Source organism: Stegodyphus dumicola, chromosome 5 (assembly GCF_044657685.1).
Source record: "Stegodyphus dumicola isolate Sdum_Otavi_A_Nest chromosome 5, ASM4465768v1".
NCBI classification, from domain to species: domain Eukaryota; kingdom Metazoa; phylum Arthropoda; class Arachnida; order Araneae; family Eresidae; genus Stegodyphus; species Stegodyphus dumicola.
This window is the reverse complement of record NC_140772.1, coordinates 194,380,491-194,403,169: the sequence shown is the minus strand read 5'-3', so window position 1 is coordinate 194,403,169 and position 22,679 is coordinate 194,380,491. Positions and strand designations below refer to the sequence as shown.

The following is a 22,679-nucleotide window of genomic DNA, read 5'->3' as shown; positions in this document are numbered from 1 at the left end:
TGATATTTACTTCCAGCGGCGTAAAAAAGGTCATCTTCATCCTTAAAATAGCTAAATGTCGCGACAGAGGGCTATCCGGCTATGGAACTAAGGAGGTATGGAACAATAGTATAGTTTCTAATTTTCTTATCTTAAAAAGCATCCTAGTTTTTGGCAACAACATAAAGTTTTATCTTTTCAATAACTGTATGGCAACAATGTTTTGAAACAAGGAAATAATCAAAATATCAAGGAAAAAACTATGGATCCAATACAATCGCTCATTATTAGTTATGTGTTAATAGGCGTTAGCGTTACTTCTTTTTGCATTTCTCCTAGTCTGGGGATGTTTTGTCCAATACTTTATTTTAAAAAGGTTTCAGTGTAATGGACTTGATGAAGAAAAGCGTAAAATATCGTTTCTTTCTTGGATTTTGTGTGCTAGTTACTGTATTAAGTTTTATTTTGTTAGGTTGGTTATGTCCAGACAGAGTATGTACTATTTCGCGTTGGAATTACTCGCAGTTTAGTTATCCTAGTTGGAGTAAATTGAGTTTAAAACATGTGGTTGGAGACAATCTAGGACGACCATTGACTTTTCTTTCCCATCCTTTGATAAAAGAAAAATTAAAAAGTATAGATTTTCATGACAAACTTTCTTTCGATGACTTGATAAGATCTGATTTCCATTTCGACATCAAAGGTTCCGATGTCATTGTTTTTCTTCATATACAAAAGACGGGAGGAACAGCGTTTGGAAGACATTTAGTTCGAGATCTTGATTTAGAACAACCATGCCAATGTCGTAAAGGAAGGAAAAAATGCCGGTGTTATAGACCAGATTCCGACGATAAGTTTTGGCTTTTTAGTAGATATTCTACAGGGTGGAAATGTGGTCTTCATGCAGACTGGACAGAACTGACCAATTGTGTTGAAAGTGCTATGGATCAAACGGAGAAAGATTCGGCAAAAAGGAGGTATTGTTATCTGTGTCCTGAATCTATGAAATATTTAACATGAATAATAATAAAATTAGTACAAAAATCATCGTACAGTATTTGGTGTCTGAATTTTCTGTGTTTTAATAGCTTTATTGTTGAAGCTATATTACTGTCCATTTTTTTATTCATCATTTAGAAGTGCATGAGAAAAGATTCGAATGTAATATAATTTTAAAAAAAATGTGGTTGTTTATCGTAAGAATGATTATAAAATTAGTCATACATTTAATATGCAATATTCATTTAGATCTTTTGAGATTCTGAAAAATTATAGTTTTCATTGAAATTTTCTAGTGCTTAGTAAAAATGTACTTACTAATCCTATACTGAAAAACAATTTCAGTTCTAATTATGAGAAATTTTTTCGTAAATGAATTGCCGCTTTATTTAATAGCTATTAGCCTTGTGCCACTACGGGGGCCAGCAATAGGTTACCATTTCATTATGGAAGTACCTAATAGGTGGCCATCATTGCCTCCTGTGAAAGGATGGAAAGTTACAGCCAAGCCTTCTTCGGCATTCAAACCTGGGCCAACCGCTGGAGCAGTCAGGACATAGGTTTTATATAAGGTCTACTCTCTACAGTATAGATCCTATCCATGACAATGTAATGATTGTATATATAATATTTTTTCCCATACAGATTTTATGTAACAATTATTGTAAAGATGACATTGTCAATTTAGCATTGTAATATTACTATCATTGATTCAATGAATGCCGCCGGCAGTGGATGGTAGATTCTCTTGCCATTGCATGGACATAACTCTGATAAATGTAGAACCTTAGGTCAGAGGTCCATGCGATGGCATTTTGGTTGCTAACCACTATACTGTCTGGGCAGCTTAATTATGAGAAATACACCATAAAATTTTGCTTTTTGATTGCTAAAAACTGCTAAACTATTAACGCATATGTTTGAAGATAAAACAGACTTGTAGACTAGATATAATCTTTGTTGCAATGATAGTCAGGTAAATTTAATTTAAATATTTTTGCCTTTAAGAAACTGGAAAAATGTTATTGTTAGACTGGTAGATTCATTATTATAAAAATAGTTATTTTATTTAGTAATGTTTTTTACCAGTTATTTATATAATCTGAGCATAATTATAATATTAATTTTTATATTCAGTATTTCAGACTTATTGCCTCATGAGATAGTTTTTAAAAATTTGTTTACAGCAACATTGTGTAGTTTTTAAAAATTTAGTTATTTAGTCATTGTGTTTTTGCACCATGTGAGGCAAAATGTCTAAAAATATTAACAAAACATATGTAAATGTAGTTGCTTCTGTAATGTCATGCAAAACATTTTTATTTTATGCTGTAGTTGTATTCCTGCAGTGATACTTCACATAATTTCTTTCTAACATGGTTGCTTCCTTTTCAGTCATTATCAGTATTGACACATCATCCAGTTAAAGTGTTAACTACTTTAAGTGTAGTGTATCTAATTGCAGTTTTCTCTTTATTTTTTTAGACTTATTGCCTCATGAGATAGTTTCTTAAAAATTTAATTACCACAACATTGTGTTTTCATGTGATGTATGGTAAAATATCTAAAAGTATTAGTGAAACATATGTAAATGCATCTGTAATGTCTTATGAAAAGTCTTTATTTTGAGTTGTTGCTGTATTCCTACAGTGATAGTTCACATAAGTTCCTCCTAACATGTTTGCTTCCTTTACAGTCATAATCAGTTTTGATACGTCATTCAGTTAAAATGCTAAAAAGGTTTTAAGGTCACCAGTTACCATTATTTAAATGATTCTCTTTAATTCAAATTATTATTTTCTTTTGTATATTTCAGCCTCTTTAAACATATCAAAATATTCAGTGCGTTCTTTTAATTCTTCACTTATTACTGTTAAAAATGTGACTTATTCAATCTTATTAGTTATCATCTTCATTGACTAAACCATTTTATCTACGTAAGCTAGAAAGTCCATGTGTGGTTGTAATATTCTCCCCCTGCCTTATTAAGAGAACTGCCAAAGTTATGTCTATACTATAGATGTTATTTTCAGACTGCATTTTGACCAATAGTTTAAACTCTTTTAGATAGCATCATTAGATTATATGACATGTACAATATTAAAATTGTCTATATTTATTAATAGTAGTTGTTTCTGAAATATTGACCATTATTGTGAAGTACTGCAGTAGAAAAGTCTTAAAAGTGGTTATAACAGCTTGGATCATAAATTGTAAAAGTGACATTTATGTGGAGATATGTAAAGAAGTTTTTTTTTTTTGCACGTCATCAAATGCAGGGAGTAGCCACGAGCATTATCTAATACGAAAATAGCTTCGAGAGACTAATTTAGTAGCAAGAATAATTTTTAAAAGCATAAATATTACTGTTAAAATTTACTGTTCTAAAATCTATCTTTGCATAAAAGTATCTTTTGCTTAAAAAAAAAAAAAAAAAAAGTAAAGAAAAGACTGATGACAATGTTTTGTGGTCCTTTCTAATGTAAACAACAGTTCCCTTTCAAATGTAAACAACAAGAAATTTAGCATACTGTTAATATCATGAAATCATTTTTATTTGTTGCCTTTGCTATGTTCAGAAAAGAAGATAAAAGTCTGTGTTAGTGAATTTTCCCTGTGTTAAACATTTCTGTAGTAGAAGACAGCATATTTTGTTTCTTATATATTTGGCATATTGCTTGACATAATTTATGATGTTTAATCTTGAAATCTGTAAATAAATTCCTTTGCATATCAAATGAAGAAAAATAGCAGAGGATAAAATGGCGAAGGTAAAAATTTACACTTATGAAAGAAAAAAAATAAATAAATAAATAAAAATAAACTTTTGGTTAATATTCTGTATAAATTTAAAAATTACCTTTTATTATTAATAAATATTTATTAGGCATTAATAAAATGAGAATAAAGAAATTCCATATGAATAGTTATCAGATATGAACAATGCTCAGATATTAATTATTTAATTTCAGAAAAATCCCAAATTTTATATCAAAATATATATGTTCATTATGTTAGAACAACGCTATGTATAAATCTAATTTAGGGTAAAAATATATTTACAAGTGCCTCTTGGCGAAAATTGGTGATTTTTGGCGGTACATGGATGCTGAGTTTGTGCAATTCTTTGACTTATTTTGGCTTGTGTATTGGTGATTTTTGTGTCACAAATTGGTGCTAAGATTAAATAACAAGTCAAAGAATTGCACAAACTCTGTATCCATGTACACATCAACCTATTTTCACTTTAAAAAAATCAGAGAATTGCACAAACTTGGCATTGCACACTCCCTTTATAAGGTATTTCTCCTGCCTTTTTAGCGTGTCTTCATGTTGTAGTGGTTTGTAAGCTGGGCGCATATTCCAGAGGTCCATGGTTCGATATCTGGCGAAGGCGTTGCTTATTTTTCTTTCATCTTGCCTCCTTCCAAAAAAATGCCTAATGTCTCTACACTGACGCCCGAACTAAAGCGGTGTTGGATGATGAATCTCTACACCCAGGATTTGGCGATTGGATCCCCTAAAAACCCCAGTTGCCCTTTAAAAGGAAGAGTATATAAGGTATTTATCCCACCTTCAGGGTGTAGTTGTCTGCACGCTGGGCGTATATTCCAGAGGTCCGTGGTTTGATTCCTGGTGAAGGCATTGCTCATTTTTCATCTCTCCTGTTTTAAAAAAAAAAAACCTAATGTCTCTACACCTTGACTTTATCCATGTACACATCGACCTATTTTCACTTAAAAAAACATCAGAGAATGACACAAACTAGGCATTGTGCACTCCCTTGATCTAATCTAGTACAAAGTCTAAAACCCAGATGTAAATATCTGGAATGATCTAAAATCCAGATCTCTGGCAGCCTCAGACAAGCAACTATTTTTTTTTAGAAATTGTTTTTGTATGCTACATATTTTTCATAATAAAATGTGGAGAGTCCCAATTCTTAGTTTCAAGTCAGCATTAAATAAAATATGCTATGCTGAAGGAAGCATTATTAGCATAATTCTGCATGATCAATAACCATTTTTATGCCTGGCCTCGTATCAAACCTAAACATTCTCCATCAAAACATTATTAACTTATTCTGAATAATTTCCCATAATGAAACTCCTCCTGATGATTTTCCAATTGAAAAAGTAGCAGTTACGCAGATATCATGTTTCAGTAAAATTATCCTCTTTTTTGGAAAACAAGCTCTGCATTATGGCTTGTTAGTTTGGATTTGCAGTTTTCCCTTTCCAATATAACTTAGGATTTATCAAAACTTAACCATGTAGTTGCTGCTGTGAATTCTGATGTACTGTTATTTTAAAACCTCCCGCTACTAGAAAATATGGTACTTACGTATTATCGCAACCAGGTTGGCGCGATTTGTAAGTTTGAGTAAAAAAGTATGAATAGAAAGAAAATGTACATTTATTAATTACAGATAATTTTTAATACAGTTTTTTATATTATTTTGTTTTAAAATATAAAATAGCAATTAAACCCTTCCGGTTTCGAATTTGAATAAGTTGCAGAATTATTTTTTCGGCAGAAATCTTTTGGCTATTGCTTTTAGCACTGATTGAAAACCGTCTTCGCCATTAACAACTTGAGCTTGGCGCCATATAAATTCGATAAGGTATGAGTCAAGATGATGACGGGCTGTTCCTCTCTGTATTTTGTTGCCCCATTTGGCTGAGCCCCACATGCACTCTACATGTTGTGTGTGAACACCCGTGTTGGGATCCACAAAGTTATATTTGTGATTAACAGTTCCATGCAGAAATCCAGCATTTTCGAACTCACTTGTAGTCGAACTCATTTTATTTACGAAAAACTAAACTACGTATAACACGTAGGGTTGCCGTAAGTAGGGTTGCCAAATTTGGCGATTTATGCGAATTTTGGCCTGGTTGCGTTAATACGTAAGTACCAAAAATATATCCTAAAACAAAGATTGATTGCAATGCATTCTGAAAGCGAAACATAGAAAATTCATACTCTGTTGCATGGTCTTGAGCTTGGCAACCAGCACCCTTCTCAGTTATTGACTCATATGAAAGTCATTTTTGAGTACACACATCTTTGAGCTTTAAGTATCATGTCCATTGTTTGGATTTGAATTGGAGCAATTTTATTGTGAACCCTAATCACTTCTTTTAATCATAGCAGTAAGGAAATTTTAGTGAACATTATCAGTTTATTGAACTTTATTAATTTTATGCTTTTTATTTCTGAAATTTGGTAATATTTCATGTTTATATTATATAAATAAGTATTGTAGATAATATTAAAAGTCAAGGAGGGAGCAGTTTTTAAGAGATTAATATTTGCTTACTTTCTGTGTTTCTTGATTACTACTCTTATTCTTTCTGTTGCTAGCTGTTTGTATCCCTATTGTAAGCTAAACTGGGTAAAATTTCCTAGTTTATATCCAAGCTAAGTGTTGCATTGTGTTCTTTCTGTAAATGAAGAAGAAAAACAAATGAAGCAGGACATTGGAAATGAATAAAATTCCTTGAGATGGAGAAAGGCAAACATATTAATAAAATTGCCATAGTTTTAGGTGTTCAACAAAATATTATGAGTTGTGAATAACCCATCTGTTCTATAAAATTTGACAAATGTCAAACTTGACATTCTCTTGTTCCATGCCAGGTTGAGTTTTTGGGACTGCATTGTACTTTACTTCATAGCATTTTATTATTTTTTAATGAATATTTTCATTTATTTATTTTGTTGAATATAGAGCTTAAAGATGATTTTTTAAAATTATTAAACTAAAAATTAGAACCATTTGAATCATTAAAAGAATTAATAGACTATTTATTTTTCAATTCCAGTGGAACTTAGTTTGAATTCTATACAATGATAATCAGACTAATTTCAGCATAATGAAAAGTCATAACTTTAATGGACTAAAATTGTTTCATTCAAGAAGGAAAATCATACTTTGTAGTGATATAAATTTTATTATAGGAAAATTATCTAAATCAAAAGTGCAAAATATATTATTTGTCAATTATGTCAGTGGTCTCAAACTTAAATTACATGCAAGCTGAATCCATAATCTAAAAGCAACTGACAGGCTAAATTTTTAAAAAAAGTTTCATTTACTAAATATTTATCAAAATATGCATAAATGGTAATAATTATGCAAAGCGAGAAAATTTCAATTTATATTTATTTTCTAGTTGAAATCTGAAGGTTGCAATGAGTAAGAAATTTCTGTTGGTTGCACTTTGTAATTCAAATGTATTAGTAGGTAAATATTAAATTTTTGGACTGACATTTATTTCAAATAATTCTAATATATTTAATTAACTACTATATAACGTACTTAGACTAAAAATAAATGAGGGACAAATATTGAGAATAAATTATGACAACATATTATCTTTCTTTTATTTATTAAATTTTTCTTTGATTTATACAGAAAAAATGCACATATTCGTATGCAAATACTTGTAAATATATTTATTTCTTATTAGAGCTTTCAGCTATAACATGTCATTGATTTTTTTAAATTCAATAAAGTATGTAACTTTGGAGAATAACTAGAATTACTTTGAATTATAAATGCTTATTTATCAGCTGGTTCTTGTTTTAGACTTGTAATTTTTACCTGCAGAAAAATATTGTTCACATAAAATGTAATCCTAAACAAATTATTATTCTTATTGTAAAAATTCATAGCTGAGGCTATTTATTTTTTTGTCAAGTACAAAAAAGGTTTATCAGATCTCTATCTTCAAATCTTTGAGTAAGATTTATATCACAATATAAATTAATTAGCTCCACTTAGACATTCTAGGATGTTAGTAATGTTAATTTGTTATGGTATACAGGATTGTAGTTGTTTTTCATAAAAGTGCAGAAGTATTAATTATGTATTTGATTTTCTAATTCTTTAAATATTATATGAACTGCAATTAATATTTTCTATTTAAGTAACACTACTTCTGTAGTACTAGCATGATATAAAATCATTTAACATAACATTTCATTGCACATTTAAAATTCTTAAAGCATTTAAATTTGCACAAGACTGTAAATACAACATCTCAAAATAATAATATAAATGAAATTTTAAGCAAAGAATTATTTTTATATGTTGTATATTTTTCTCTGCTAATAGTTTATTAGTTTCATTTTTCTGATTTGTAGGTACTTTTACATCACACTACTTCGGGAACCAGTTGCAAGATTTCTGAGTGAGTTTAGGCATGTGCAGCGAGGTGCAACATGGAAAACTTCTCGTCATTTATGTGAAGGACGCCCACCAACAATTGAAGAACTTTCGCCTTGTTTTACTGGGGAAGACTGGAGAGATGTACCTTTAAACGAATTTATGAATTGTCATTCCAACCTTGCTATAAATAGGCAAACTCGAATGCTTGCTGATTTGACACTTGTTGGCTGTTACAATACATCAGCTATGCCTCCACATGAGAGAGACATGCTTATGTTAGCAAGTGCAAAGGAGAACTTACGAAAGATGGCTTTCTTTGGACTCTGTGAGTATCAAAAAATATCTCAATATTTGTTTGAAAGTACATTTCATCTCCATTTTTTACAGCCATTTCATCAGCTGAATGAGACCCATGGAAGTCTTGCACGTACTGCTATTAGTGAAGATGATATTAAACAGATACGTAAATTGAATCATTTAGACGTTCAGTTATATGAATTTGCAGCAAGTCTCTTGAAACATAGATTTAATGTTATGAAAAGCACAGATCCCAATTTTGAGATAAATTATCAAAATCTTGGAAAAAAGAAAAGTCATCTGGATGCTGGATATGGCTCGGGAGTAAAAGAGTCATGATGTCTTTATTATTTTCATTTTGACAACTTCAGAGTTAGAAATGTGTTCAGAATTCTTTTTGTAAAACATCTTATGATGTCTTATGTTTCTAGGAGATTTAAGAGCCAATTTACCATATTTCTAAAAATTGTTTAGTGTAAAATATTCTTATTAATTTTCATAACCTGATTTCCTTCATTGTTAGTATTGGTGTATGAATATTTATGCCTTTTGTAAAACATATATTCCATTTTTTACTGCATTAGACCTCTGTTTACTCACATATTATTTGTGAAAAAAAATCAAATTGTTATATGCAAAATATGGCAGTGTTCACACTATGTTTAACTGTCAAAACTGGCATAAGCAAAACTTTGTTGCTAGCCAACTAGATTTCGATACATTATAGAAACTGAAACTAAAAGAATTCTGTTTAACTTTTTAAATTTTTTAATACACCAAGATGCCATAAGAACCTACTAATCATAATGAAACAAGCAAGTTGATGATCTGTAGACTTCATGCATCTGCTAATTTCTTTCCTTGATTCTGTTTGACATACATGGGGGGGGGGAAAGGATGACTTTAAGTCTTTGACATTATTATTATTATGAAAAGCTGTGATGTTTAAGCTCCCATGTGAATGTCCCCTATTTAGTTAAAAGTCGTACCATAAGCATTTGCAATAAATATATTAATTAACACATTTAAATGCATTGTCATGTTAAATTAATTAGTTTTATTTATTCTAATTTTGATATAAGCAATCATTTTACTAGGACTAATTTTTCTGTTAAACAAATTATATATGTTTTTGGAATATTTTGTAAATTCCGTTTAATCAGGGATTTTGCATTTGCATGATTATCTTTTTTCTGCAGGTAATATAGTCCAGAACCTGGTGTGAGCATCAGAAATGATTAATACTAAACATTCTATATAGCATGAAATTCCGTGTACTCTATAGTAGTGTGTTAAATTTCAATTGCTAAATTAGAAACAAAAATAAATTATGAACATTAATTAAAATAATAAAGATGTCTGTGCATTTTACATTCATAGCATTTTTTCGTAGCCATTAAAAAAAGTGAGAAATTTATTATGTTTTAGCACAATTTTTAAGTGACAGAAAGAAGTTATAGACTCTTCCTAGTTCTGAATATTATTATGTATAATATCAGGAGATGTCAGGTTTTTTTACTAAGCTGTTTGCAAATGAAAATCATGTTTGCCATCAAAGCACAGTATAAATAATGGGTACTTTTCCATTTTGACGATGCAAGTGATAAAGTCGCCAAAAATGGTACAACTCATGCCAAATGGAATATCCTTGCTGGTAACCTTTTATGCCTCATTTTCAAAAAAACAAGTCCCAGCCATTTCTTATCAGATTGATTGTTTCTTTCAATACTCTCATACGATTACCTAGAGTTTTTACCAGATAGTTCAATTTTATGCCCTAAGGCCATTCGCAGTAATTAAGTCAATTAGGATGCAATCACACCGCTCACCCAAAGGCAAAAATATATAAAAGGCAAAGTAAAAGCTTAAATTCATCAATTCAAATGAGAATACACTAGTGAAGTAAAGCACTGCGGTTTTACATAATTTCTGAGTAAGCTATTCGTATGGATTGAAATAATTCTTGCATTTAAACTTGTCTTCTAATTTAAGATTTAACTTGAAATTAATGTAGATAATTACTGAGAGACTTAGACTTTTGTACCGTAGTTTAGATGAGATGAGATCACTTGGTGTCATGTGATATGAAAAGGATGTTGTATCATGAAAGGATAGTAAATTCTTAAATCAATGTCTTTTTACAAAATTTTAAATGTTAGTAAAATGTTTATGCATTTAAAATAAAAAGAAACTTTAGAACTAACATATGTTAAAATTTTTTATGTGTATACGTGTGTTGTCGACAATAAAGTCTACTTGGCGAGATTTGCGCCGGTGAAACGGAAAAGTACCAAATAATGAAATATCAGTCTAAGTGGTATGAGTGTGTATTTGTGCCATTAATTGAGATTACTTTTGCAAAGGAACTATCCACTTCGACATTAGTATTTTAATGATCTGATTATCTATTCTCATTTTGGCAAGTTTTATAATTTTTATAAACAATTTTTTTCTTTCTTTTTCTCTGTAAACAGCCTACAAGGAAAAAATGCAATCTGCATGTGAAGTAGATATATCTTTACTGTATTCAGCAAACATTTAAAATTTATCAGTTTTTAAAGATTACGAGGTTGCATTGTAATATGCCATAATTTCTGAAAAAGCACAGGATAGACTTTTTTCAGTTCTCGTTCAATTTAATTGAATCCAGTATTGTTAAATACTGTTCTTTAAGTATTTATAGACTATGTTGTCTTATGTAACACACAGAGAATTTAAGTATCAATTACAAATACATAAATATCACACTTTAATTTCTGTTATGTTCGAGATATTACTGCAGTGTCATTTTCTCCATTTCTTCCCCTTTACTGAATTAAAAATGTTTATTTTTAAGAATGATTTTTTCTTCTATAGCGACAATCTTCCCCCCCTTGAACTTACTTTTATAGCTTTTAACTGCTACAATTATGATATTTAAATTGGTCAGAAAAGAAACTTATAGTATATTTAAAATACTCTATGTTTTTTCTTATATTTTAAATTACTGATAATGGTAGATTGTATATAATTTGATTGGTTTATAATTTAAATAGTAATCTCCTAGGATCATTTGTACATCTGTTATTGATTTTAGAATTTTTATTAGATATTGTGCTCACAAAAATATATTGTTTTTCTGGGCTATTAGGAAATCATCTCGTAACCTAGTAGCTTTTAACACCAAAAATTTTTATTGTTGAGAATTTTATATTTCTAATGATTAATTATAGTGCAATTATTTCTTGTTGATGTGATTTATTTGTTTATGTAGCCAACGTTTATTATTATTTTATGCTTGTGATTTTATTAAAAAGCATGGATAATGTTTTTATTCATTATAAGCTTAGAATTACAGGAGCGTTAAATATCATAATAGTTTGCATATTTTTGCTTAACTATACAGTTTTATAATGCATGGTGCTGAGTTATTTTATATGTGTGTGTGTTTCTGTTTTTTATTTTTATTTTATTTTTTGATCTTCCATTATCATTAATGGTATATAGAATTTAGCTTTCAGATATATTGCATAAATTAAATTTTAATGAATCTATGGTGCTGTAAATTTTAATATTTGTGATTAATTTTATGCTGTTGTTGTCAGATTCAGTATCATATTCATTTAATATTTTGAGATGCAGTTGGTAAAATTGTTTGTCGAATTTGCTGGATTATTTTATTGTACTTGTAGTGATAATGCATATTTTTCTAATTCCTATAAACGTGATGAATTTAATGTGCATATTAATATAGCATTTTTTTTTTCAAAGCACAGTTTTAGATTTAACAAAAGAGAAAAGATAATGCATTTCATTTTGATTTTTGTTATTCAAGGTTAGATACTCGAGCAAGAACTAAAATAGTTAGAATTTTTTTTACTATCAGGAATTCTTTCACACTAGTTTGTGAAAGAATATCTTTTAATTTACTATTATTTCATTTGAATAATTGCTACTTACATACTTTCTTTCGACCTTGAAATTTAGTGGAGATCTCATGGAACATAAGATGAAAGTTCAAAGAAATACATCACTATTTAGATAATTAGCAAATATGTATGGAAGTATGGATACACCTCATAAAAAGCTTGAGCTACAAGCTTAACCTTGTGCTTTTTATACTAGCAGAATTCTGGGAGGAATAGATTGTTTATTTACTTAGATAATTAACAGAAAAAACTGGCTTATTAAAGATTAATAATGGTTGCATAAAACCAAAGCAAATGTCTTACGAATATGTTGCAAAATCAGATTTATTTGGTGCTAAATCGCACTGTTTAGCAGCACTTTTTATTTTTTAAAAATGGTCAGTGGGAAAATATGCAAGTATCGAATAATTTATAAGCATTTCGAATTTCTCTTTTTGTGGCATAGTTTTATCATTATTTACGTAATTTAGTACGGTATTTTAAATTTACATTTTTTAGCAAAATTCATTCTATTCAGATAAAAAGACAAGGGAAGAAGAAGTGAATTTCACTTTCTCAAGAAAAGAGTTCTAAATTATATTTAAAAAGATTATTTGTAAACAAATTGCCATTTTCGTGGTTAATAGTAATTGAATTTAGATATCTTGTAATACGCTTCTGTAATACTAAGCACTGTATAATCATATTATGAATTACACTAATACCCTCAAGGTAAATCAAGCTTGAAGCTTTATTGACAATCCTTTCAATCAAGTGATTATATTTTCCCTTTGTAAAATGTATATACTAACATAATTTATGCTGTTGGTAATGCTTTGCGTTTTTCTATAAATACATTATGTATTCTTATCAGTTAAGAATGTTGAATTAATTAATTTAAATTTTTCTATTGAATTTTGATATGAGAAAAATAGTAAACTAGTCTATGCCAAGAAAGAATCTCTGGTTTATCCTCTTAACGAAGGATAAATTAACTCTCCGAGCAGCCAAGTATTTGGCCACAAAACCCCTAATTCCCAAAAAGGCCATGAATAAGTGGTCTTTTCTTGATTATCATTACAAAATGATTCTCTCAATTTGTATCTTGGATCCTTTTCTTCCAAGATATATATATATATAATATAGTATGCATATTAATGTGGTATATATACACACACCACATTAATAATATATACACTACATTAATTTTCTGGATACATTTCAAGATGCATGTCTGTGTACTTAATGATATAATGACTAATATTTTTTAATGTATATATATGGGGCTTGGCTGCTTGGAGGACTAATAATCTGAAGTAGACCTTTGTCTTCCAGTCATAAATAAAACAAAAAGTGATATTAGTTATATACGAGTGCGTAGATTTTATTCATTGGCACTTTTACATTTAGTTTTGTTAATTCTCATATTTTTTAAAATTTATATGAAAATAAAAAGTATAGAAATTAAAAAATGAATTTTATATATAGGTTGATCTTACCTCTTTTTTTTTAAATGGAGTAAGAAAACAAAAGATTTGAATAGATGTCTTATTCTGAATCTTTATATAGATAAAAAGTAAGGTGTTCTTTTTGTACAAAAGAAATTTTTTTAAGATCATTTGTTTTCCAGGATTTTATTACATATAGTATCAGGTAAATCATTAGGAGCAAAATTCAGAATTATGATCTCAAAGTGTTGTACTTTTAATTTTTATTTCAAAATTCCAAAGATTTAAGCAGTAAGTGGAAACATTGAATTGGAATTTGTTGAAACAATAAAATGAAATTTTAAATATATATATATATATATATATATAAAGACAGTACTTAAATTTTAGCTGGCGCATAGTTGGATTGAAAGTTGTTTTCTTTGTCTAATTATAAAATATGAATTAACATTTTATGCTATACCTATAAACAATACTCAGAAGAAAAATAATGCTGTACTTAATACTTCTAGAGCACATCACTGCATATGTATTTTGTGCAAGGACATGGACATATTTATTATTTAAACCTTATGTTTTGCATTTTCTAGGCCTTTGCTTTCTTGATTGTTTCTTGTTTTTATATATTTTGTTACTCATTTTTTAATTATGTTTCCTTTGATAGCATTTATGCAGTTTCAATGGCCAGTAATAATAGTATTTTTTTAAGTTATATGTATGGATCTTCTTATGCTATTTTTTGAAAAATGTTTTCTATTTTGTTAAACCTTCGGTGTAGGTTCATGAGAATTGCTATGTCATTATTGTTACTACAATAGCTCATATTTAACTCAAAAACTCAAATGCATGTTTTTAAATTAGCATGACTTTCAACAGAAAATAATTGCACCTAACTTGTTGCTAAAAGGCAGCAAGTTTGAGCATGTGCAATTATCTTCTTTGTGACTAAATCTGCATAAATGTTTTTTGATCACTTCTCAAAAAGCATATAACTTACTACAGTAACAAGCATATAAGCATTTTTTAAGAATATAACTTATTGTAGTTACTACAGTAACAATGATGATTTGATTTGAGGTATTAGAATTGTATAAGAAGAGGGAACAAATCCTAAATTTTTTTAGTACAGTACAAAGATCTGAGATCAAATTAGTCAGGATTTCGGCGAATTCTGGATTAAAAAATTTCCATATTTTAGATCATCTATGTAAATGTAGTAATATGACATACGACATCAGGGATTTGTTAGGGAAAATATAAAAATGCTAACCTCCTAAAAGAACTGGCACAGTCGCATTGCATGGCAAAATTTTTGAATTTAGGAGAGGCACATGGTGGGAAAATTTTTAGAATTTAGGCAGGTATTGGACACAAAAAATTAGGACACACAGAGATAGCACCAGATGGCAGAATGCATAGTGCCAGTCCCCGTCCCCCCTTTACAACTACTTAAGGGTCAAAAGTGTCATCTTGGCCAACATCAGTATCACATCAATCAATGCATCGCTACTGGACTTTGCTGGTGTTTAAAAGTGACATGCATGAATTTCAGTTTTTTATGGATTACCTGTTGTTATTTATATTCTAAATTTCATTGGGAGAAGATTTATATATGTATATATTTAGCTGCTGGTCTGGATCTTATATCATTCTGGATTTCGGACTTTGTACTTTATATGTTTAATATGCTCATTTTATTGTCGTAAGATATTTATTATCAAAATTTTTAGTTTTTATTTTTGATCAATTATTTGATAATTTAACTGATTTTTCAGCATTTTTTTTAAAGGGATGTGAATCACAACTTGGAGTGAATGATATATTTATTTAAATTTTCTATGCATTTATTTTATTTTGCAGTTCTAGATTTTCAAAAGAGTTAAGCACAGTTTGTAACAACTCTCTGCATTTTATTGGCAAAATTTGTATTACCACAACATTTTTTTTTTCATTTGATGTGTCATTACGCATATTATTATGCATTTGATACAGTCTGTCACTCTCTTCTTCCATATTTGTATTTAGCATTATAATAATTCCTTTTTCATATATATATATATATATATATATATATATATGTATATATGTATCACATAGGCACACATATGTTTTAATAATTTGGTTTCCTGACAATATACAAGAATGCCCTAATGATTGATTCAGTAGTGACATTTCATTATAAAATGCATACTTAAATTTTTGTTTTAAATCTACCATCTTTACATACCCAATCAACAATTCTTTTTTTTTTTTTTTTTTTTTTTGGGATAATAAAAGCAATAACTAACACTATATGAAATTCACAATGCATTACTCTATAGATTAATAATTATTCAAAGAATACCGCTGTAAAATAACCTAATTTGATATTATTATTATATATTATTTATTATATATAAGAAATTTATTTTGGAAAAGTTATATATTTTTTAAATAAACATTATTTTCTGTATGTGCACATGCTATATGAACAGAAGTTTAAACTTAATTCCAAATATCCCCCCCCAAACTTTAAGTATATCTTCATCAAACCTGAAATAAATGATGCAGGTATATATTACTTTTGTTTCATGTAAATATATACTCAGTGCATTATATTAAGCCCACTGTTGAATAATATTTTAATGCAGCAGAAAAAAAAAAAAAAGTTATGAACAACTGATTGGTACTGGAGTGTTTTATCGTCTACTGTCATATATTTAGTAATTAATGTTGTAACTTGTAAAGTTCACGTTTGCATGTTTGCACTTCCTAAAATTGTAGATATCCTTACTGTTGCTGCATTTTTAAAACTGTTACATCCTACGACATAGCTTGTAATTAAAATCAGTGACTTGTGAAAGTGTTTACAAACAAACTGCCTTTTTCGTGCCATAATAATGTGAATCTGTTGATGTCTACGATTTCTTGTTACCATACTAGAATTAACATATCATTCAACACTGTTTTTAACAGTGCAGGGATAGCCAGAATTTTTAAGGGATACAATATTCTTTTTTGATTTAATTTAGTTTTTTTCATAAGACAAGTGTTATTCATTGGAAACAATCTGAAACTTTGTTGGAGGAGCCATTGTCTGTGTTTTGTTTTCATATTGATTAATTAATGTAAGCATTAAAAGTTCATTGTAGGTGTTTTAAAATTTTTTTCTAGTAATAGATTATCTTAATTATTATTATTGTTCTGGCCATCTCTGTCTTCCACACTGTGATGAAAAATACAACAGAACAAGATGGTTCTACATATGTCTGCAATTATATCTGTATTGCTGTTTGAAATGTGATGAGTGACAGTGGTTCTTAGATCTACTGAAATTATTCATGAGAATTTTTGATGAAAAATAAATAAAAGATAATAATATGTGAAAATTAATTTGATATAAACATTTTTTAAAACATTTCTCTAAAGTAACTTTCATTAGTAACTATTAACCTTTTGTTTGTACTTATCTCATCATTTAAAATTTTTTTAGACTTTTCAAAGACCTGACTCTCTATTAAAAAATTAGAATTCCGTATTTTTACTTTTACTATGATAGCAAATGAAAATTCGATTAAAAATAAAATGGGAATAAATTTTAGCTCATGAACTTCAGAATTAATAAATATAAAATATACTTAATTATATATGTTTAATAATTCAGGATTTGTTTTAGTTCTCATTAACCGTCTAAGAACCACTTCAGAAATGTATGTTTTCAATTTGTCTGTATTCTGTATCTCTGATCTCTTAAAATTTTAGATGTAATTGCATATGGTATGCAAAAACTAATTTACTTCCTGAGAGAAGAAAAGATACCTATATTGGTAAAGAGATGCAGAAATGGACATAAATTCTATAGATGTAAGTGTTTTGTCTCTTAAATTTTGTGACACATAGAATAGATTTTAGTTTTTGTGATAGTGAATTTAAAAGCCAAAATAAATTTTTACATTACATTTGTTGGACTGTGATGTATTCATATAGCCCTTTTACAAGATGTTGCTCCTAATAAAGTCTTACATTATTCTATTGTTTTATCTGAGTTAAAATATCTGTAAGCAAACACTTCAATTTTATTAAGAATATTTTATCTTAATGTATGTTATAATGTGAATAAATCAGAAATATTGAACAATATTAAGTACAGAGAATTAATACATTTGCCTGCTTTAATCTAATGAACAAAAGGTACACTTATCAACAACATTAGAAAAGCATTTTCACTAAAATTGATTTTATTCAAAGCATTTGAATAAAATGTTATTCAGCTATCAAATGTTCCTCTGAATAATGAAAAGACACCCATATAAAGTATTTTGAAATGCGAATGAGCAATAATGTGAAAATCATATAAAATGGGTGTGTCTTTTAAAATTGTATTCTTGTATCACTTATTGGGACACACATGATTGCATCTCACTAAATTTATCAGAAAATACTATGTAGAAAGCCACTGGAGCATTGGAAATAAGTCAAAGTAAACAGATTGTAGCATCTGCCATTGGAATGAGCTATAGTTGTGTGGTTGTGTAATTGGTTCCAAGAGATCGGAAATATTCAGAGACATCTTTGTGAATGTACTCTTTTTAAGCTTTCATTTCCGATAACCAATTTTTTTTTGTCAATTACTGGCCTTCAGAACAGGTTTCAAAATATTGCCTAACTGCAGAGACAAATTTAAATGGCAATCAGAAGAAGAGTTATTGGCACAAACAACGTGTTGACACCTTCACACATGTATAGCAGTTGTTTGTGACCTAATGATCTTCCCAACGCTATAAGGCAGGCATGGCCAAACTGCGGCTCGCGACCATGCGGCTCTTTGGCACTTTAAATGAGACTTGCTCTTAATAAACAGTAGCTTAATTTTCGACATTTAATTGCATTTTGAAACAAAAATAATACGATGCCATGTTTTTTCCTTAATTAATTACTAATTTCCTTTCTTGAAGTATGTTATGTATGTAACAATTTAATTGATTTTAAATTTTCCTCCGCAAGTTTATCTTCAGAATAATAAAATAATTGCAAGTAATTCTATTTCTGCCACTATCGCAGTTATGTTACAAGGGTTGCTATTTATATTTCTCGCCTAATAATGAAAAAACAAATGTTTATGTTCGAAATTGGTTTTATTGTTTCTTGAATGAAGCATGAAGATCATACACTTTTGCATGCGTTTGAACCAATTTTCGAAGCACTTTTCCCATTTTGATTGAAGAATAAAAAAAAAATCATTGGCTGACAAATCAACGCTGTATGGCGTATGACCCATTAATTGGATGTTTTGGCCCATCAAAAATTCCTTTGTTTGAGCCGATGTGTGAAAGCTCGCATTGCCCCATGATAAAGAACGATTTGCCTCTTCTGCTTTTTTCCGAATTTCTCCGATAACTTATGGCTAACAAATAGCCATGTACCATTCGGAGTTGACCGTCTTGCGTTGCTGTAATGCCACTCGCCACATGACTGGTAATACCAAAGAAACAGACAACCATTTCCTTCAATTTGCTTCGTTCGTGAACAACTTTTGTTGGATTTGGCTTGTCTTGGAAGAGTTATATTGTTAACTGCTGTTTAGTTTTAGGTTCATATGCATAGATTTGTGATTCGTCACCTGTATAGATGTTATACACAGCCTTTGATGCAACATGAACGTATTTTTCCAACATTGACCGACACGAGCCTTCTTTTGAGCATTTGTCAGATTATGCGGATCCAACGCAAATAAATCTTTTTACGGCCAAATGTTCATTAATATCCTGTTGATGCTTGTCATACTAATGGCCACTTCTTTCTGACCTCATTCAACCAGCCCTAGTCAATGCAAAATCTAGTCAAAACAAATGTATATGTTCTAGTCGAACCACCTTTCTCTTGGACCAGGACGGATGGGAGATGCCTATGAGCTTGCTGAAGGCTCAATGACATCGCTTTATTCCATGTCCTTCAGAAGTTTTCCTACCTCTCCCTGTTTAGCAATCGGTAGACATCTTGGATGTTGCTTAATTGGTGGATCCCCGGTATCGATTCTTGCTGTGTCAAAGTGGTTCGACCCATGACAGAAGATGAGTGAGAGAAAACATTTTTGAAGTTCTTAAATTACATGTCCGACAGCATTCCTCTCTTCATCGTTTAATTTTGCATTCTGCAATAGGTCCGATGAAATGCTCTCTGAAGACACGGATTGTGAGATGTTACTGTTTCGTTTAAAGCTGGTCATTGAAGTACATGCTGCAACCATTTCACCTTTCGTAATAACTCTCGCCCTGTCAGTTACATTGGCAACTCTCACCGGGATAATGGTCCTCGATAGGTGACGAGTGCTGAGGCTACTAGTACTATTTTCGGACTGTTGACAGTTCTTAGAATATTCTATTATATCGTATCGGAAATTTCCATTTTCAGCTATGGATCCAGGTAGTAAAAGTTCTGTTCTTACTCGTATACTGTGATATCGTCTTGAGCTGTTATTTGGTGGGTGGATTTAACTCCTTTATCTTTAATTCCAACCATCCTCAGAGAAAGAATGCACTTTGTCATTTCTAAAATCCAAGGAAAATTTATATTTCCTTAGAAAGTCTAATCCAAGTACGCAAGTGTCGGTAATATTTGCTACGTATGACGTGTGATGGTAGCGGCACTCCCAAACGTGATGCTAATGTAGAACTTAACGTCAGTTTCGCTTTTATCACTAGATGCAGAATGGAGGGTAACGCAGGGCGGCGTCCAGATGACTTTACCGCCCAACAGTTGAGCTATGATAACATTGGGTCCATTAACGATGGTCATATTGCAAGGAACTCCTTTGATGTCTTTTACTACCGCCACTGATCGCGGAAATCTGAAGTGCTTTAAAAATGGAGTTTCTGAATATCTGCCGAATTCTGCTCCGCAAGATGTTCATTAATTAGTTTTTTGTGTCCTTGCTGGAGATCGGTCTTATTTTCCGTGCTTGGGGCGTTCTGCAGTTTTTCGTATGTGGCCTTCACCCACGTAGTTCAGTAGTTTAGGGTCGGTTGATTTGCCTGATTAAATAGTCCAGGCGAGCAGTCAGTTGATCCACTGGCGCCTGGACTTGAGCAGTTCTGATTGGATGTCTGTCTCTACAAGTTGTTTGCTGTGCTACCTCGAATTTTGTGGCATACACTAAATGGCTTTTTAGATCCTTGACATCCGCCATTCGCAGGGTTTTCTGTATCTCAGTATCCCGGATTCCATCACTAAAGTACTGCAGGAACAGGATCTCCCTTGCTTTAGGCAATCCGAAGAGGCAAGGTGAGACAGTCTTTCAAAATTCGTGGCGAGCTCTTGGAGTGTTTCCCTGGTCCTGTTGGCGAGATTTTAACTGAAGCTTGATATGGTCTTTTAAATACTTTTCCCGCAACCGCAATTCCAATGCGCCGTATAAATCTTCGATGGTTTTTTGCCGTAGTTTAAATATATCCAATGAATCTGCTCTCACAGAAGCGGCAAAATGGCAGGCATTAGCTTGGGTATCCCATCCATTTGCGTCCACCTCTATTCAGAACTGAGTCTGAAACATTTACCAGCTGGTCTTTCCACCATAAGTAGAAAAAAGAAAGGATCGAAAAGGCATGTATTAAAATTTAAAACCGTCAGAAGTGCTTCCCGTTACCGCTATGAATTTTTTAAGCTGTCATTAAAAATTCGTAATGGATTTGTGTTCGGCAGCAGAAATTCTCTCTTCCTTTTTTTTGCTTGACAGAAGAAACTCCAATTTTCAATATTTAGGAAGAGGATACCTGTACTTTTTCATAACCTCGTTCAAACGGCGATAGTCTACGCAAAATCTAGTTGAACCGTCTTTCTTTTTCAGCAGGACAATGGAGATGCTCAGGGACTTGCTGAAGGCTCAATGGCATTGCTTTCTTGCATATCCTTTAGAAGTTTTTTTACCTCTTCTTGTATAGCAATCAGCAGACGTCTTGGGTGTTACTTAATTGGTGGGTGATGTCCGGTAACGATTCTATGGTGTGTCAAACTGGTTCGACCCACGTCAGAAGTTGAACGGGAAAAAACATCTTGAAATTCTTAAATGACACATTCGGTAGCATTCGTCTCTACATCGCATAATTGCGCATTCTGCAATAACTCCGATGTAATGCTCTCTGAAGACATGGATTTCGAGATGTTACTGTTCCGTTTAACGCTGGTCACTGGAGTACATGCTGCAACCATTTTGCCTTTCTTAATAACTCTTGTCTTTTCAGTTACATTGGCAACTGTCACCGGGATAACGGTCCTCGATAGGATTGACTCAAGTAGCAGCAGCTGAGGCTACTGCTACTAGTACATTTTTCAGGCTGTTAATAGTTCTTAAAATATTCCATTATGCCATGCTGGAAATTTCCATTTTCAGCTATGGATCTAGGTAGTAAAAATTCAGATCTTGCTGTTATACAGTCAAAAGTCGCTAATTCAGAAACCCATAATCCGGAATGATCTATAATCCGGACCTCAAAGTTACAAACTTTCTGCGCATGCGTCAGGCGTTAACGCATGCGCGTAAGACCTTTACGGCTGCGCATATGCGTGTGCATTGTTGGCTTTAGTTTTCCACATGCAAATTTTAATCGGAGGTCGATCGACGGTAAGCTAACGTGGTTGCCGATGACGTCAAGATCGGCGGGTTGGCAGAGTATAATGTATATGTACGCCGTTATCGGCGAATCTTGGTTTTTCTTGTTCTCTTGTGTGATTATCAGTTAGCATAATGCTAGTTTGCTTTCAATCAAATGATTTTTAAGTGTAAAGGCTACAGTGTTAGCTTTTTTATTTTATTTACGGAATAAAGCAAGAATTTTATTTAGTTTAGTCTTAGCTTTATTTAAGGGAGGCAAAACATGCTTTGCCTTTATCACCACTGCCAACAGGGTTATGGGCCCA

At 30.9% G+C, this 22,679-nt stretch overlaps 1 protein-coding gene across 1 annotated transcript; it reads left to right on the top strand.

The window, feature by feature from the left end:
- Positions 1 to 188: 188 nt before the first annotated feature.
- On the top strand, positions 189 to 17,804 carry LOC118204484 (heparan-sulfate 6-O-sulfotransferase 2-like). The gene is made up of 2 exons (XM_085817511.1): positions 189 to 956; positions 8,131 to 17,804. The coding sequence occupies exons 1-2, from the start codon at positions 367 to 369 to the stop codon at positions 8,789 to 8,791; spliced, it is 1,251 nt and encodes a 416-aa protein (XP_085673637.1). The 5' UTR covers positions 189 to 366; the 3' UTR covers positions 8,792 to 17,804.
- The last annotated feature ends 4,875 nt before the right edge of the window (positions 17,805 to 22,679 follow it).